The sequence below is a fragment of the Amblyomma mixtum genome, chromosome 10 (genome assembly GCF_055824585.1).
Source record: "Amblyomma mixtum isolate Tamu chromosome 10, ASM5582458v1, whole genome shotgun sequence".
NCBI classification, from domain to species: Eukaryota; Metazoa; Arthropoda; class Arachnida; order Ixodida; family Ixodidae; genus Amblyomma; species Amblyomma mixtum.
In genome coordinates this window covers 23187588-23206464 of record NC_143021.1, presented here as the reverse complement: position 1 = coordinate 23206464, position 18877 = coordinate 23187588, and the positions used below count along the sequence as shown (strand labels likewise).

Here is an 18877-nt window from a genome sequence, read left to right as displayed (position 1 = left end):
CTATTACTGCGTAAGGAGTGAATAATGGTAATTATTTCAGAGTCAGTGCATGGTAACAAAAACATAGAATTACTTTGTTTACTGGTTATATAGACAGGCATCTTGATGTGGACCATCAGTTGATTTTGGGGAAAAACAGATAAGAAATGCCCATTAAATTCATTTGCTAGTTCAGCGCCATCATAGTTCGCGCCATGAATGTGGAGTGAGACGGGTGCATTGGTTCTGTTTTTACCTAGAAGATCGTTAAGTGTATTCCATGTTCCCTTCGAGCCATCAGACATGGAGAACTTTCTCGCGTAATAATCACTTCTTGCTTTTTTAATGTCAGCGCCTAACTTATTGCGGAACGTTTTGAATTGACGGAGAATGTCAGTGTCTTTTGTTCTCACAAAACGAGAAAAAAGTCTGTTCTTTTCCTGTATGCGGTCATATAGTTGTTTTGAAATCCACGGCTTTCTTGATTTTCTATGAGTTCTGCGCGTTGCTTGCGGAAATGCAGTATTGTAGTGTTCTTGAATAGTAGATATAAAATTTGTGTACGATTGGCATGCATCCTCCTGTCTTAAAATATTACTCCAATCTGTGCTAGCACAAAGACGTCGAAACTCTGATAAGCTGTTTTCATCAATTCTTCTAAATGTGGAAGATTCCGGTTTACTCCTGTGTTGTTTTGGTTGACTCGGAACTATACAGAATATAGGCATATGGTCACTAATGCTTAATGTCAAAACGCCAGCCGGGACATCACTAGTGCAAATATTCGTAAAGCACACATCAATAAGCGTTTCAGAGTTGTCAGTAACTCTTGTTGGTGAGGAAATTAAGTTCACAAACCCATAGCTGTTGTACAAATCTAGCAAATTTCTCGTAACGGACGTTTGACCCAGAATATCAACATTTATATCACCAAGAAAAACCACTTCATAATTATTAAGAGAGACATTCCAAAGTTTTTTCAACAAAGTTGCAAAACGCAGATACCGAACCTGAAGGCGGTCTGTATATACCTATAACAACAATTTTTCCGCAGCACAAAGACAAAGCTTCTACATCTTCATTCATTTCACAGCATTCAGGTAAACAGTGATAGCCGATTTCATTCCTCAAATAAATTGATAAGCCCCCTCCTCTTTTCTGTTGTCGCGCCAAAGATACACATTTATAATTATCAATGTTAGGAGCATCATTATCATTGCTAAACCAAGTTTCAGAAAATACTAATACATCCCACTTTAACCTCAAAGTTGACAGCAACACAACCATTTCATCTATTTTGTTTTGCAGGCTTCGTGCGTTTAAATGAAAAAAAACTGAGAATTGTTGAGAGACTTTCCAGAATTCAGCATGTACTTATTGAAAGAATCAATATCAAAATAGGTCATGATAGGTTTCTTTTTTCCCACAGAAGATCAGCGCGCGTGAAAACCTAAGGCTACCGAATGTTTACCAAGTCGTCTTCGCAAGCAATGCAGATTGCATTCTCTCCGGTTCTGTTCCTGACAAATATTTTGCCACCTCTCTGCCAGGTATACTGGTAGCCACACTGCTTTGCCTTTGAACGTGCCAGCCACAAGAGTCGCCTGTTGAAGGCTGTCAGGTTGTCAAAAAGGCGTATGTCTGATTGCTTAGCTTTCAGATCCTTTACTTTTGCTAGCCATTGATCTTTTGTTTTCCGGCTGACAAAGCGGATCAGCACAGGAGGCGTTTTGTCCTCATTTTTCCTGTGAGGAAGTCTGTGCACACCTTCAATTTCACTCTCAGTGACCGGTTCAAGGCTCAAAGACAATGCAAGGTCGTTCACAACAGCCAACACGTTTTCGTTCTCAGTGTATTTCAGACCATGTATCTCAAGATTCTGGCGTCGTCCATACTGTTCAAGGTCATTTATTTGCCTTTTCAATCGACCCACCTCAGCCTCAGATCCCACCGATTCTACGACTTCAAGACGTTTGTTCAGATTTTGTATTTCCGTATCGTGTCGTTTTTGCGTTTCTAGAAGCTCGTCATACTTGGCTGACATCATCTGCACTGACTGTTCAAGACTTTCTATAACTTCTTTCAAGCTACTTAGAGCGTCGACTTTCTCTTTCATCTGCAAGAGAACAGTTAACTTGGCGTTGATTTGCGATAGTTCAGCATTGTGCTCTCATGCCTGTTCATTTTTCGACTTTTCATTCGACTTTCCCCCTCTGGTTCTGGCAAGTATGCAAGTCGGACACTTCCATGTGGTCTTGGAGGCTTTCCCCTTTGTACTTTTTACATAACCTCCAGAACAGTTTCCATTGTGGTAACTGCAACTGCATTCGTCACAAGTGATACACTCGTCGCCATCATCAAGTATCTCTTTACATGCAATACAAATAGTATTCTCCGGCATTGCTCGGGACTACAACAGAGGATAAAGTGCAATAGGCAACGAAGTAAGGTGACACTCGCACTACAGTATCATAGAGTGAAAGAGAGTGAAAGAGACTTGAAAGAGTGCAGCTGGTGTGGTGATGTTCGAAGGCCATGAACGACACTCCAGATGCATGACAAAGATTTCCGTGGGTCAAGGGTTTCGAAGAATGACCTCTAACGTTGTGCCTGGAGAGCTTGAATTCTGCGCGGATTTTTTATTTTTGCATGCGCCTCGCCTCTCTGAGATCAAGGCTCGACTTTGAGCGTCGGTATCTAAGATCTGCCCTTCGTCGCAGTGATCGCTGGCGCTGCAATTTAATATCAAATTCCGTGTACTTTCTAACTGGGTGAAAAACCGTGTCGCATTTTCCATGGCGTCCTTGATTTTCCCTTCTAAACCAATGGATGAACCTTCACCGCAAGCATCTTCCAAAAATGCTTGAGACACTGACCAATTGATGCCTCACATGCATGTGGCAGAGGTGCATGTGCAAAGGCCAGTAATGATCAGATATATAGGGATATCGATACTTCCGCGGGCTTCAATATCCGAAAACCACCGGACATTGCTGACAAGGCATCGAGAAACGAAAGCCAAGTCGTGGCAGCGGCTGTAAGTTCTCCCTACGATATAGGTTGGGGAGCCGTCATTTAGACACTGAAGGCCATAGTCAGAGGCGAAGGACACAAGTTTTCGTACCTTAATGTTCATTCTAACGCCTCCCCACGTGGTGTGGTGAGCGTTAAAGTCGCCCAAGACGATCGAAGGGCCGGGTGTAACCGCCATTAAACCCTTCCAAGGTTTGCGTCCTGTCTGCATGGTGGTTTGCTGAATCACTGGTTTGATCCCTTCAATATTATCATCAGCCTGACTACTCCGCACAAAGGCCTCTCCCATAACTCGCCAAATACCTTGTCCCGTACTAGCTGCGGCCACCCTAGCCCCGAAAACTTCGTCATATCTCCCATCCTGAACAGTTGTCAGTAGCGCTTTGTCGTGTGTGTGCTTGTGCGCATGTTGTTGCGTGCCTTTAGCGCTTTCGAAAATCTTACGATGCAATACCAACTATAGTGGGATGCAATTTAAAAACAGCAGTTGTTAACACTGGGCCGCGGTCGGCGGCCTGCTGCATTACTCCGCTGGTCAATCGCAACGAGAAACAAAAACAAAAACAGCTTTTTAATGTTTGAATATATAAAACAATCTATGTATCAAAATTCTAGAGCTCACAATTTTTTTTCGTGCGTTAAGCTTCTTGAGTTGGTAACAAGAAAGGTTTAAGCAGCGTACTACTTTTTCGTCGCGGGAGGAGGCTAGATGAGGGCGGAGCTTCACTGCAGCCTTAAGTTGTTTCCGACTATAGTCCCCATAGTAGCTCTTCTTTCTCCCGCCCCCTCCTACGCTGGCCTTCTCTTGGAACCCACTCCGTTGCCTTTAAGCACCAGCGGATACCTTGCCCACACCCCTTTCTCCCTCCTTATTTCGACTAGAATGTTATTAACCGGCGTTTGTTCACTGTCGAGCGCACTATTTCAGTTAGAGTGAGGAAGTGTCTGAACCAAAGCACGAACGCCACATGTACAGTTACACGCACGCGTGCCTTATTTAAGCTCTGGCATGGGTTCTTGTGCATGAAGAAAATTTGTTTGGAGAATTGGCAACGTTGTTCTGGAAATTACAGCTCAAATGACGAGGCAGTAAGTGAGGACAGCGCAAAGCGCTTGTTTGCCGCAGCGAGCGGAGTATAGCCTATCAACAAGCGCACAAACATGTTCAGATCAAAAATCGTTCAGAGCATATCGTTCACGTATGTTCAGATCAGAAAACAATATTGCCGCGCAGCTTTGTGTCCAATTTTCACTGGTGTTTCAGTCGATCACGCTCTGCCATTGATCCCGAATAACCGGACAACAAGGCAAGAATGACCGCACTCGCATCAGCGACAATAGCTACAAGCACGGCTCATTTCCGCTGTCATTATGAGCACGGTTTTGAGATCAACTGCAGTGGCGCTCTCAAACTACTCACACTACCGCAAGTGCACTACGATACCTTCACAAAATATCTGGCGGCGGAAGCGCTTGCTGCTAGCGAGGAGTCCTTATGCCGCGAAAACTCCGCTTCATTTGGCAGCATGTGGCTGCGCCAAGAACGGGGTTCACTTCACTGCACCCTCCTTCCACAAAGTTCTTCTCCATCGAGTAAACGCAAGAGCTTGAAGCACTGTCTTACCAGCTGGCCGCGATGCTTGGGTAGAAGCTGCTGTGGTTGATGTCTGTCAGCTCGTTAGACCTGGCCACAAACCTCTCCACAGCGCCGTACGCTGTAATAGAGCTGCCGCCGGACACCGTCTCCGAGAAGTGCACGTAGATCGGAGACCGCGAAATGGACTCGAGCCGCTTCAGCTGGCGTGACGTGGCGATGTAGAATTTCTGTAGAGAGGAACATGTTAGCGTGTTCAGGAGTGTCCATGTGCGCATGAAATAATTACTTCACGTGTCCCGCGAAACCTGAAGCTAAGTGTTTGGTGAAAGGCTAAACTATTACGAAGGTCTCCACTAAAGCATTCCTAAAAGCCCCTATGTCACTTCGGAACGATAACCTCAACAATTACTTTTTTGGTAGTTTTCTGAATTTTACAAAATTCTACAAATTGTCTTCGCAGAACCCATTGACCTCTCTTTCTATCAGTATTGGCAATGTTCATTTAACATATTTGATGATGTTTTTCAAGCCGCAAGGGCAACTGTGGCCAAAAAAAAAGCTCCTTGGCACAAGGTGTGTTCTACTCAAGGTTGGGCCAAGACCCTTACGCAAGCATTTCAACCTAAAGCCAAGCAATAGGCCAAGAGAAGCTTGTGTCCATTGCATCACCGGTGGATACCCGGTTGCACTGGGGATCGAACCCCACACCTCCCGCTTGCGAGACTGATGCTGATATCATTAGGCACCTCTGCGATCATTCATGAATTTGCAACATGGTTGGGTGCAACACAAAGCCCAAATATGGTTTTAAAAAAAAAGCGCATCGCTATCGCTTTTCAGAAAAGGGTTTACTGGTTACCTGAACGAAGTAGTAGATGACGAGGAGTGGAATGACAGCAGCCAGGAAAATTGGGTTCTCCATAGAGATGAGGATAAACGACACAATCGTTCTGAAGCACTGCATCAACAACATCCTCAGGTTGAAACTCAGCGTCACATCGCCTGTGTCGATGTCTTTCGAAAACCTGTGCCGAAAGAAATGATTCGCGCACTTAGTACACCGGTTAGATTGGCCCGCTCGGCTGGCTAATTTCAGTAAGAAATTGCGCACCTGTTCAGAATCCTGCCCATCGGTGTGGTGTCGAAGAAGGACACCGGCGAACGCAGGACGCGCTCAAGCATGTCTGCATGCAGAATCTTGCTGCCTCGGAGTGCACCCAGGTTCAGGCAAATGCTAGCCATCAGGATGAAGATAGCTGAAAAATGAGGGGAAATGCTTGAGGTCACTGCTCAAGTCTTACGTTGACATGCCGAGCGCACCAGGTATCAATGAGTGCATGTCAAACCAAGTTCTCTCGCCGCCATCAAGGAACAGTACCTGGTCGTGCTGCCTGCTGACAAATAAGGTGGTTTTGCGATTCTATCCTGTGAACTTTACAAGTCCAAGGCTGACGAAACCGTGTCTTCTGTATTTAGCGGCCGCAATGAAATAATGATGTCAAAAATAAATATAAAGCGAAGAAGCTATGCAACAAGTTAAGCCTTACCAAGCTGGCTAAAGAAATAGGCGACTCACGAAAAGATTTTCTAGACGTGTTTTTCAGTGCAAAAACCCATAAACCGGAAAACCCATTCAGGGTGATCATTTCTGAAACTGGCACTTGGCAAAAAACAGTTTCAATGTACTTACAAAGCAAACTTAACCTTTTGCCGCTTGAGGACCCTTTTATCGTAAAGAAATCTGACAAAATTTTAGACTTCGTTCAGTCGCACTCTGATGACAGCATTGATGCATTTTCTGTAGATGTTAAGGATCTACATTACTCGATCGCTGCCGAAGGACAAGGTGCTGTACTGTGTAGATTAGTGCATAGATGAGTTCGGGTGTGTTGCTTTCCAGAACTCGGCGGGTGTGTCGGCGAGAAGTTTTTAGAAATTTTAGCCATTTACTTGCAGTCAACGTTCCTTAAGTGGGAAAGAAAACCCTACCTTCAGAAAGAAGGGATATGCATCTGATCGTGAATAGCGCCGATTCTGAGTAACCTGTTTTTATCCAAACTTGACAAGGCTGTTTCCAGTCACCGAGAAAGCTTTGACGTAATCAAAGTATTTAGATTTTGTTGATGACTTTTTTCTTCTTGTTAAGTGCAACCACATCTCACTTTAGCCAAAGGCTCATAGCATTTTAACTATCAGGAAAGAACATTTTAAACCGCCTGTTTTAACAAGCAAATTGCCCATTAATTACTCCATTATATTTTTAGATAACTTCACCTTTCATGCTGATCACACATGCTGGGCCTACCAGGCGCGTAGCAACAAGCCGATGCTCCCACATAACTCCGCTCATTCAAAACTTGTAAAAAGAGGTATTGTCAATTTATGTAGTCAAAATGCTCTCCGGAAATCTTGTCCGCACATGATGAGCAACAGTTTTAAGACCTGTCAAAGAGGCTGACTAATGTCGGGTATCCCGCCCGTGTTCAAGTTTCTGTTACCGAAATACCTGTTAAACTGAAACCAGAAAATCAGTGTCACACTAATTCGGTCCCCCGTGAACGGAAAAACCTTGTTGTGTTACTATATCTACACAAGATTTCCCACAATTTGAAAAGAATTGGTCAGCGAGCGAATGCGAGCGTCGTGTTCTCGGCGCCGAAAAAACTTGCAACCTTGTGCAAACTGGGAGAAACTAACACCAACAAAGCGCGCGAATGCGCAACTAGGCACCAGAAGCCCTACGTTATGTGCAAAGAAGGTGTTGTGTATAAAATTCCCTTGTCATGCGAGAAACGATATATCGGCCAGACGGGGAGATGCCTGAACGAGCGCCTAACGGAACACGCTCGCAACATCAGAAACGGGCAACGCGGATCGCTGGTTGATCCCATTCTCGCATGCAAGTCAAAAACCTGTAAACCTTTCTTTGATGAAAGTGTGGTAATTACCAGCCAAAGAACACGCATACACAATAAAGAACCACAGAGGACTACGGCTTTTACCAGCCCTTGTCCTGTGTGGTTCTCTCTTGTGTATGCGTCTTTTTTGGCTGGTAAAAAAATTCTTCCGTAAGTCTCCAATTTGCCTGTGTCCTCCACAAACCGCAGGATCCCTGTCCACTACTAGTCAAATTTTTCAGCTCCACCTGGCTCCGACTCTCTTCTCAAACTCTTGGAATCCTGTTGCCCTAGCAGATCATTAACTGTTGCTTGAATTACTTTCGCTTTAGTACTACACCTCCAGGGCGAAACTACTGGATTCTGTGCTTTCAAGAGGTTTGTATGGCATGCAAGTGGCTTGAAGCATCATGAATAGGTGTAAATATTACCCAGTGAATTTGCGATGCCACGACAGCTGCAGCCAGCTATCATTTAGTGCAGCACTACAATGGACTTCATTTTTAAAGTGGTGAAGTGCTCAGCATTTTGTCTCAAACATGAGTGCTAAGGAAAGACTTTTTATGTTGCATGAAAATAAATTACATGCACACTGAACTTTGCAAGAATGCCCCATGGACATTAAAAAACCCTGCCATCCTTGCTTTATATTTGCCAGCTAACAAAATCCAGAAACCTACGAATACTTTGCTTGATAAAGACAACTAGAAGTGTGTGATGAGAGGCTACTTGGTAAGAATTCTGAAGGCAAACTACGTAGGAGACAGGACACCGAAAAGATGCAGACAAGACCTCGCACGGTTTGAAGAAGGTGGTGGGGGGGGGGGGGGAATTTGGTGTCAACGTGTTCTTTTCCGCCCCATGTAAACTGTCTCGTTTATGCCGATTAACAAACAATAACCTGCAAAAGAAAGTAGGGTGCAGAGTCAACCGCGGACCTAAGTTTGTAGCCTGTAAGCTGGGAGTTATCTACGAGATCCCATTCAGCTGTGGTTCCGTTTATGTAGGGCAGACGGGGCGCTGCATAAATAAACGCCTTCAGGAGCACAACCACTCTTTGAGCCAGCACGGTGGGCAGCATTTAGCAAGGCACTGCCAGTCTTGTAAGATGAATGACAAGAAGAAAAAAGTATTCTGTATGCCGGTTTTCAGCAAACGAACATTATAGGCTGCACGAAGGACAGGAAGGCACGCAAGATTTTTGAAGCCTGGCAAACTGCTAGATACGATGCGGAAAAACGTGTTAGCGAAGCATCAATTCACCTGTACCAGAAAGAACTGGACTTTTTGGGTTGATAATATAGGGTACTTTTACTTTTGGCGTTAAGTTTGGTTGCGCATGCGTTGCTCTTGAAGAAAGGTCGTTTCGTTCAATAAATCAGTTGTCTACGCTCCTCCTGTCTGCATCTTTTCTGTGTCCTGTCTCCTGTGTAGTTTTATGTCTTCAGAATGATAACGACAAGCGGCCAGGAACTCATCTGAGCACAGTTATTTTCGCTCAAGCCAACCTTAACTACATTAGTATCTCAATATATTATGCAAAAGTAATTGGAGTGAATATTTGCAGAGTATTCCAGTAAATCAGTGCCTCATACAGAAGGTTATGAAAACAAATGCAAGCTTATGAGCGTCGCATGTACATGAGCTTGCCCAATCTATGCACATAACAGAGAAGTTTGCCTTTAAAGATATTTACCACTGCAGGTTACAAGAAGTCTGCATAGATAGGGCAATAAATAATGTCCGAGTAGTTGAATACAGAACTTACTAACCAGGCCACAGCTCTCAGAGCTTCAAATATTTGTGCATAATAGTATACGGCAGACACAACTAGCAAAGCAATGAAGAGAAAGTTGTGTAATGAAATGAAGAACAACATTATGCTGGAATTTAAAAACATTGACCTGCTACTCATCATGGGCAGGAACAAAAGAGGGAAAGTCGAAAGGAAAGAGGCACGAAAAATTCTTAAAGGTGCCCTGCGACGTAGATAAAGCATGGGGTCTTTATTCTTTGTATGCAGAGTAAGGGACATTGTGAGTCTTGAACACGCAATGAGATCCGCGAAATCATAATATTTGATATTTTAATCTTCGCTAGAAATGCTTGTTTCGAGCCGAAGGTGTCGCAACGCGGCGGCCATTTGCGGCAGCGGAAATGAGGTGGCATCCAGATAGGGCGCTGCCTTTCTCATTGGTTGGGCGTCCAGTTTGCATATCGTTCCTTTATACTTGCGAAATGGATCCAAAATATTATGTCTCTGAGTACTGAAAGCTCTTCGGATGCCACAAAAACTGGAAAAAAGCACGGAAAGCGAACAAAAACTAACAAGAATACAGCTAGGGGCGACACTTTCTATTCCGCTTCAAACCTTCGTGGCGGCCAGCGCTGTTCAAAGAACGTTGGCTCAAACCAGAAAGCGCGCGCGTCGAGACCGCCCGTGACCATACCAAGACGGCAGCGAAAAAAAAAGGCAGTCGACAAACCTTGCCCAAAATTGTGAACAGAAAGGCCGGACATGAGACGGGAGTCGAGTTTGGGGGGGAGGGGGGCTATCGCTGACAGCCTTCAAGTCCGACTAAAAAAGAAACTTCGGGGAGCTTCCTTTGTTGTTAGTCACCCCTGCCCTCACTACGGCGTCGCGTACACGGGGTACATGGGGGGAAGAAGCCGTCAAAATGCGCGGCTGTTTACAGCCCCACAAAGCAACAACTGCATGCACGCTTCCGCTGCGTGTGCGCAAGGCGCGGTTCTGATTGGTAGCGCCCAATCTCAGTACTGGGTGAGTGAAATGGGCGGGTGAAATGCGTTTCCGTCTGAGCTTTTTATTTCGAATTTTCAGAGTGCAATAACTTTCGCTTGCATGCTCCGATTTCAATAATTCTTTTTGCTCTGGTCTCTGGAAAGCATGATGAATCTATTTAATGATATTAACTGGTACTGAGGAAATCATCGCGGTGCCCCTTTATGGTTTAGAAAATCACTATAAATTTACACATATTTTCAGAAATAATGTCGCCATTAATTTTGCTTGGTTTTATGGGGTTTAACATCAGAAAGCAGGGCAGGCTATGCGGGACGGATTAATGAAGGACTGTTGACAACTTGACCCCGAGGTTCTTAAAGTGCGGTGCCAGCGCACATTACCTGGGCCTCTAGCATTTCATCTCTATCGTAATGCAACCATCATGGCTGGAATAGAACCTGCATCTTTGGGGGCAGCAGCCAAGCACCATAACCACTCAGCCACCACAACGGCGCCCATTAGGTTTGACATGCATCAAAGTGGCGACTAACGGGGTCGACAAAGTTCACTTAAGAGAGAGTGTGCCTTGATGAAAATTTAGTTTTGTCTAGTCTACCAATGCCATCTAATGAGACATAAAAATTCATTAAGAGTATATGCTGCTTATGGTAGGCTAAGGTACCTAAAACAAAGCAATATGTTCATAAATTAGGCAAGAGCCTGCTGTCAGCGCCCACTCCCCTACCCAAAAAGGACAGTTAGCTTTTAAAAAAGCAAGCCCTGCCCATGTCTATCATAATTTCAGCTGAGATTTTAATTCGCATTTTTTACCAACCCTTGCAGTTCCTTTGTGACAGAACAGCGCAAAACACCGGGACAAAAGACAAGCGCTGACTTACAACTGATTTTTATTTCGAAGAAACACTGCTTCTTATACTTTCTTCACCCCCTCAAAACCATGCGTCACAACCATATCGTTCAAGCGTCCAAAAATTTACAACATACGATAAATAATCACAGATTTATAATCACATTTTTAACGTGTCAAATTCTTTCTTTGTCAAAGCAACAGACGGCGTGCTAACACAATCGTCGCGCAGACTTGCTATCGAAGCTGCCTCGATTATTTCACGGACTAACTGGTCTTTGTGATTAGCCAAAGCTCTACATTTTTGGAAATCAGGTGCACAACTTGTTGAAGGGCAATCTCTGCAATGAATTCCCAGGTTCCTGTAAGCTTGCTCGAAATTAGTTTTGTGTTCTAGTAGCCTTTCGTTCATGCACCTGCCAGTCTGCCCTGTGTATTGTTTACCACATGTCACTGGCAACGAATAAACAAGGTCTTCAGTACACTCCACAAAGGGGGTTCGATGCTTTACCGTGCATCCCTGCTTCTTTTTGGTCGGGTCGGAAATGACTCGTCTGCACAGACTTTTGAGTTTATTAGGAGCCGTCATCACAACATTCACGCTAGCTTTTCGACCAATGCTTTTCAGGCGATGGGAAACGTTGTGAATATACGGTATTGCTACCACCGGCCTCCTTTCTTTCTCTTTCTTTGCCACATCTTGCTGCTCGGGCCTAGCCCGCATCAGGCGCTTTTTTTCATCTGCTTGGCAACAGATACCAACAGGTGCGAGGGGTAACCCGATTCCGTTCACCTGGCGTTCCGCCTGGCGAAGAAAGCTCGCTTTCATTTTGTGAACACAGGACTTCCTCAAGGCATTTGTGAGGCACAAGTTCACAATAGCCCTCTTGGTCAGCTTAGAGTGAGCTGATTGGTAGGGCATTGGCGCCTTCTCCCCTCTGGGCTCATAGGCCCAGCAGGCATGCCCTCTAGTGAACTCAAGTCTCAGTAATACTTGTTGGGGGCTAGTTGGTGCATGTTTCCAGACAAGGGATGTAGCGCCGAAACAGACAACACACACCAAGATTGCGCCTGTCCTGTCTATCTTAATGTGTGTTGTCTGTTTCGGCGCTACATCCCTTGTCTGGATCAAGTCTCAGGTCTAAAAATCTGAGTGACCCTTGAGCAGGAAGCTCGTGCGTGACAATAAGTGGCTGCAAAGCCCGCGCAAAGCGACCCACCTCCTCAATTACGGTTTCCAGCCAATTAGTGCGTTGGCCATCACAAAGAACAAGGTAGTCATCAACGTACCTAAATACCGTAATGGAGGAGGTGGTATTAATTAGCGAGCTCATTAACTAATTTTTATTAATTAACTAGTAGAGTTGGGCAGCTAGTTGCAGTTAGAGATTTCAAGCCTGCTCTGTAATAACCATACAAGTTTTAAGAATTTTAAAGATGCGATTACCGTCGCCGCTGTGGCTCGACAAAGTTTGGCTGCATCGCAAAAAACCTAATACATGTACTTTCGAAAGCATGCAGGCAAAGCAACCCCTCCAGTGTACGTTAACTAGTGGAAAAAGCCAAATTTTGTTGAGCCACAGTGGCGACAGTAATTGTGTTTTCGAAATTCTAAAAAGATATGGCTACTACTGACGACCAACTACAAATCGCTAATTGCTACTAGGTACCTAGCTCCTAGCAAGGCAAGAGAGAGCTAAGAGCTAGGTACCTAGTAGCAATTAGCGATTTGTAGTTGGACATTGCGTTGCTAAGCCACTCAGGACAAGAACTGCAAAGCATGATCAATCAGTTAGACAGGCAGAGCAGAACGGTGGGGCTAAGAACTAACATGCAGAAAACCAAAGTAATGTTCAACAGCCTAGCAAGGGAACAGCAGTTCGCCATTGGTAGCGAGGTGCTGGAAGTAGTAAGAGAATATGTCTACTTAGGGCAGGTAGTGACCGCAGATCCGGATCATGAGAGGGAAATACTAGAAGAATAAGAATGGGGTGGAGCGCATATGGCAGGTTCTCTCAGATCATGAATGGTAGCTTACCAATATCCCTGAAGAGAAAAGTATAAAACAGCTGTATCTTACCGGTACTCACCTATGGGGCAGAAACGTGGAGGCTAACAAAGAGGGTTCAGCTTAAGTTAAGAACAACGCAGCGAGCTATGGAAAGGAAAATGATAGGTGTAACGTTAAGAGATCGAAAGCGGGCGGAGTGGGTGAGGGAACAAACGCGGGTTAATGACATCTTAGTTGAAATCAAGAGGAAGAAATGGGCTTGGGCAGGGCATGTAATGCGAAAGCAAGATAACCGCTGGTCCTTAAGGGTAACGGAGTGGATTCCAAGAGAAAGCAAACGTAGCAGGGGACGGCAGAAAGTTAGGTGGGCGGATGAGATTAAGAAGTTTGCGGGGATACAGTGGCGGCAACTGACAAAGGACAGGGTTAATTGGAGAGACATGGGAGAGGCCTTTGCCCTGCAGTGGGTGTAGTCAGGCTGATGATGATGATGATGACCTAGCTCTACTAGTTAAAAAGTTTATTAAATATTAGAACCAGCCTACTAGTTAAGATGGTTCACCCATTTTCTGACGTCCACCAATACTGTTCATACTATGCCACAAAAGACGTATTTTTCCTTCAAAAATCCTATTTTTGAAAATATTTTTAAATGCTCGCTGAAACAGCCGGTACATGCAGCTAACATAAGTCTGTTGCAAAGAGGCACTTTCGCCACACCCTAGAGTGTGCCCTAGAGGCAGCACAGGCTGTGGGAGGGCTGGGCTTCGGCCACATGTACTGTTTGTCAAAAGTAACCAGGCTCCATGGTTTGCTCCTCATTCGTATAGTAGAGCCCTCACGGCTTCCCTAAAGATCAAAAAGTTCTTTGAAGGTGAGGAGAGCGGCTCTTCTTACCATACTGAAATTTAGAGCTTGAGGGCTGGCATAATAGCTTTAATATAAGACTGAGAAGAAAAATGTGCAGCCTGGTTGCTACTGACAAACACTGTACTTTGCCTGACCAAATTTCACTGGAAGCCTGCTTGATCCCAGAACTGCACACAAGCTAAAAGAACCTGCACTGTGGAACTGTGTGGTTAGATTGGACGCCATGCAGGTATCAGATTCACTTCCACAACACACACACTTTGGATTGCAGCTCCTTTGAAATTGCCTATGCTAGCGTTCACTTCCTTTTCGTTCATTGTGAAAGCAAACAGCCAGCATCTCATTCTCCGAGCAATGTGTCGACTATGCTTTCATTGAAATAAAGTTTGTGACAAAGAATTTCTCGTCTTGTTCAAAAGTGGCGAGGTGCCGAGCTCTAGATCACATAACTTCCTCAGATTTCTTTTATGCGCACAAAAAGACGACACAACAAGACAAGGTAGACAGGACGGAGCGCAAACATTCAACTGTTTTATTCCGAAAAAGTACATGACATTTATACCAAAAAGAATGGACAGTCATCAGTGCCACGTGCAAGCCAAAACCCGGGAAAATCAAATAGGAAGGGCACAGGTGACTCACCTCTTATGTAACTTATCTAAAAAGGCAAAATCTTTATCATATATTGTCACAGATGGTGCACTGAAACATGAACTACCGCTTTTCCTTATATGGTAGGCCTCAGCCAGTTCTCGCGCAAGCGTATCAGTGCTCCTGCACAAGATGCTGGTGCCTTGGAGCGTTGCATCACGCAGTTTTCGTGCTTTCTGTTTCTTGTCGTTATCTTTTCCACACTCACTGATGTGCGCCGGCAGGTCGAACCGGTACCGTTCTTCAAAGACGAATTGTGTTCCCTTAGCCGCTCATTAACACATCGGCCCGACTGCCCAATGTACACCTTCCCACACTTCAACGGAATTTTGTACACTACCCCTTTTTCACACTTCACAAACTTATTAACATGTTTGATTTTGTAATCTGAGTTGCAGCTACCATCTTGCGAAACTAGACGACATAGTGAAGAGAGTTTCCTTGGGGCCGAGAAATCCACGGGTACCTTAAACTTGTTCGCCACGCGCTTGAGGTTATGAGCCACTTTATGCTGATATGGGATGACCACAGGTTTCACTTTCTTTTTTGCAACTGCAACCATTGTCTGGTTCCTATTCCTTTCTTGTTTGATCTTCTTGAGAAGAGCTTCAGCAATTGAACTTACTACTATCTGGGGGAAGCCTGCCTGTTTTAGCTTCGCGACCTCAAGCGCGTAGCTAACAAGTTTAAGGTACCCGTGGTTTTCTCGGCCCCAAGGAAACTCTCTTCACTGTGTCGTCTAGTTTCGCAAGATGGTAGCCGCAACTCAGATTCCAAAATCAAACATGTTCATAAGTTTGTGAAGTAGGAAAAAGGGGTGGTGTACAAAATTGCGTTGAAGTGTGGGAAGGTGTACATTGGGCAGTCGGGCCGATGTGTTAATGAGCTGCTAAGGGAACACAATTTGTCTTTGAAGAACGGTACCGGTTCGCACCTGCCGGCGCACATCAGTGAGTGTGGAAAAGATAACGACAAAAAACAGCAAGCACGAAAACTGCGTGATGCAACGCTCCAAGGCACCAGCATCTTGTGCAGGAGCACTGATACGCTTGCGCGAGAACTGGCTGAGGCCTACCATATAAGGAAAAGCGGTAGTTCATGTGTCAGTGCACCATCTGTGACAATATATGATAAAGATTTGGCCTTTTTAGATAAGTTAAATAAGAGGTGAATCACCTGTGCCTTTCCTATGTGATTTTGCCGGGTTTTTGCTTGCACGTGGCACTGATGACTATCCATTCTTTTTGTTATAAATGTCATGTACTTTTTTCGGAATAAAACAGTTGAAAGTTTGCGATCCGTCCTGTCTACCTTGTCTTATTGTGTCGTCTTTCTGTGCGCATAAAAGAAATTGAGTATGAACCAACTAGCCCCACAACGCATATTACATAACTTCCTCTCTGCACCCACAAAAGCAATAACGACCTCGATACGGAACCAACATCAAACCCTCAAGTGCGTGCTCTGCATGGCCCCTTCTTTGGAAACATTGTGTTCAAGGTGCTCGCAAACAGTGCTGTGCATGCGAGGAATCTCATGTTGGAGCTCATTCATCAAAACACCAAATATCTGAAAATTCTTTATTTAACAGCATGTGCACATGCTCAAATGAGCTACAGCAAAGTCGCGAGCAGCGTTATGCAGACGAGCAAGGCCTGCATTGATTTTAAAAAACCAGCACGAGCAATAAAGGTGCACTGGGGGGGGAGGGGGGGGATATTGCTTGCTTTGAATGAATATTTTCAGATGCAGAGAACATAGCCACAAATTAAGCCCGCGGAAGTAAAATACGCATGGACTATTTGGTTTTGAGAGACTCGACCTCGTAAATCTGCGATGGCCAATGAATATACTATGGAGTGGATATTGCAGCCGCAAAAAACGACGCAGGACGAAGAGAGGAAAGCACAGGACAAGACGCGGAACTTCAACTAAAGTTTACTACGGGAAAACCACATTTATACAGGAACCGTAATCACACCTGATAAACAGCCGAAACCATCAAATAACACAGGCACGAGGGCGCGCGTGGCACAAGTTCGCACCTAGATAGCTTAACTCTTTTTTAGATAAAGATACTGAAGTGGAGCTGATGCAACGGTCATTTTCTTTTTTTATGCAGTAGGCTTCGAAGATTTCCCTGCTAAGCTGGGTCGTCAATTTTTTTAAGACAATTGTGTCGCGGAACCTGGGTGTGCAATTACTACAATGGCGACCATGTTTTGCCATTTCCCCGCCTCCAGCCAATGATTCAACAGCGGCGCGATGCTCCTGAAGTCTGACATTCAGACATCGTGCAGTTTTCCCTATGTAGCAATTCCCACATGTGAGGGGTATTTTGTACACCACCCCCGTTTTGCAGGGAATTAACCTGTCTACGTGCTTAGTGCGGCACTCGTTGTTTTTTCCCCTTCCCTGCACCATATTGCACATGCCCGAAAGCTTTTTTGGGCGCTTGAAGACCACCGGGACATCACATTTCATGGCCACTTTCTGGTGGAAGTATGGCATTGCCACGGGTCTCCGGCGTAGCGGTTCTTCACTTGGGCTGTGCTTCGGTGGGCAACGAGCTACCTTGGCAAGGGCTTCTGTCACCGAGGTGACCATCTCTCGAGGAAAACCAGCACTACTCAGACGTTGTAACTGAAATCGCACGCTATCCTGCATTTCATGTGGGCAATTAAGACTTATCAAGAGCAGCGCGCAGGCAGTTTTTTGCTATTCCCCTTTTAATAAGCTTTGAATGAGCTGACCGGTGGTTTAAAATACCTTTTTTCGAGCGAGGCTGGTACCTCCAACCCACCTGGGTTCCACTAGCACTCGTGACAATACATATGTCCAAAAACTGTAAGCATTCCTGCGATGGCAGCTCATGGGTGTATTTTCATGGGTGATGAAAATGACCGTTGCATCAGCTCCACTTCAGTATCTTTATCTAAAAAAAAGAGTTAAGCTATCTAGATGCGAACTTGTGCCATGCGCGCCCTCGTGCCTGTGTTATTTGATGGTTTCGGCTGTTTATCAGGTGTGATTACGGTTCCTGTATAAATGTGGTTTTCGCGTAGTAAACTTTAGTTGAAGTTCCGCGTCTTGTCCTGTGCTTTCCTCTCTTCGTCCTGCGTCGTTTTGCGCGGTTGCAATATGCACTCCATTGTCAACCACCAACTAGCCCGCCTTCACTTGTTACATGAATATACTATCATCTGTTAAGATACCCAAAGTAATTTTCACTACTCTTTATGGACATTGTGTGAGTAGTAATCTGATAAAACCGGTACATATTTGTTGTTCAGATAATATATCACTGAAGTAAATCCGAAGCAATTTGACAGTATTTTCTCATCTGAAGCTACAGTGGTGATGTGCCCGACCATCTGTGACAGCTGTACATAGTCCAAACAGCAGCCCACACATTTTCCAAGATTACTCTGCATGCATATTACTCAGCCAACGGCACAGCGGAGGTGAAACACAATTGGCTGAAAGCCACTCCACACGCTTTTTACCATACCAACCATGTTGGCTGACTCCTCCTACTCTCCGTGGTGACTTAAAAAAAATGTGGGATCCGGGGCATTTGTTAGAATGTTCGCAGCAGGTACACTGAGACTACAAGAAATCCTGTTTAGTGCACTTTCAAGGCATCGCATGCAACAACCATTGTCCTAAACTGTCAGCTGGATGTGTCTGTGCTGAAATGTTTTTATATTAGTAGCCTCAGCCCAGTGCCATAGTAACAAGAGGCATGGCACACTGGCCATCACTGGCATTGTGCACAGCTGCACTCATAGAGGTAGTAACCAATTTTAAATATTTTCAAAACAAACATCACCAACGTTCTTACATAAGTGGACCCTTAGCCATACTGCTGTGGTATGGCATGCAGGGTTTCATGCCCGAAGTTGCACACTGGCAGCAATGAACGCCCTAGTGGAGGGCTGTGGATTAATTTAGACTGAATGTACGCGTTTTCCTTGACATGCACTGACATCTCAAAGCACATGGGAGTTTTTACACCTTTATCGAACTGTGGCCAGGATTTGACTGCACCACCTTGCAGTCAGCAGCCAGAGCCATTACGGCGGGCCCTTTAACTGTATTTTAGTTAGCATCACTGACCGGTGCTGACCAGCAACCTTCTCAGAGTATGCATAAGGAATCTAGAGATAGGAACAAGAGAAAAAAATCACAAAAAACATGCAGAAGTTCACATTGTAGATCATGG

The 18877-nt window shown here is 44.8% G+C and overlaps 1 protein-coding gene across 1 annotated transcript in view; it reads right to left on the bottom strand.

The window, feature by feature from the left end:
* LOC149325353 (ATP-binding cassette sub-family C member 3-like) overlaps positions 1–18877 on the bottom strand; it is a 63820-nt gene that overhangs the window by 37123 nt on the left and 7820 nt on the right. The window contains exons 2-4 of the mRNA XM_089564241.1: positions 5721–5865; positions 5469–5634; positions 4637–4836 (exon numbers count right to left, since the gene is read on the bottom strand). Coding sequence (XP_089420367.1) covers positions 4637–4836; positions 5469–5634; positions 5721–5865 — 511 coding nt within the window. The remainder of the gene's footprint in view (positions 1–4636; positions 4837–5468; positions 5635–5720; positions 5866–18877) is intronic.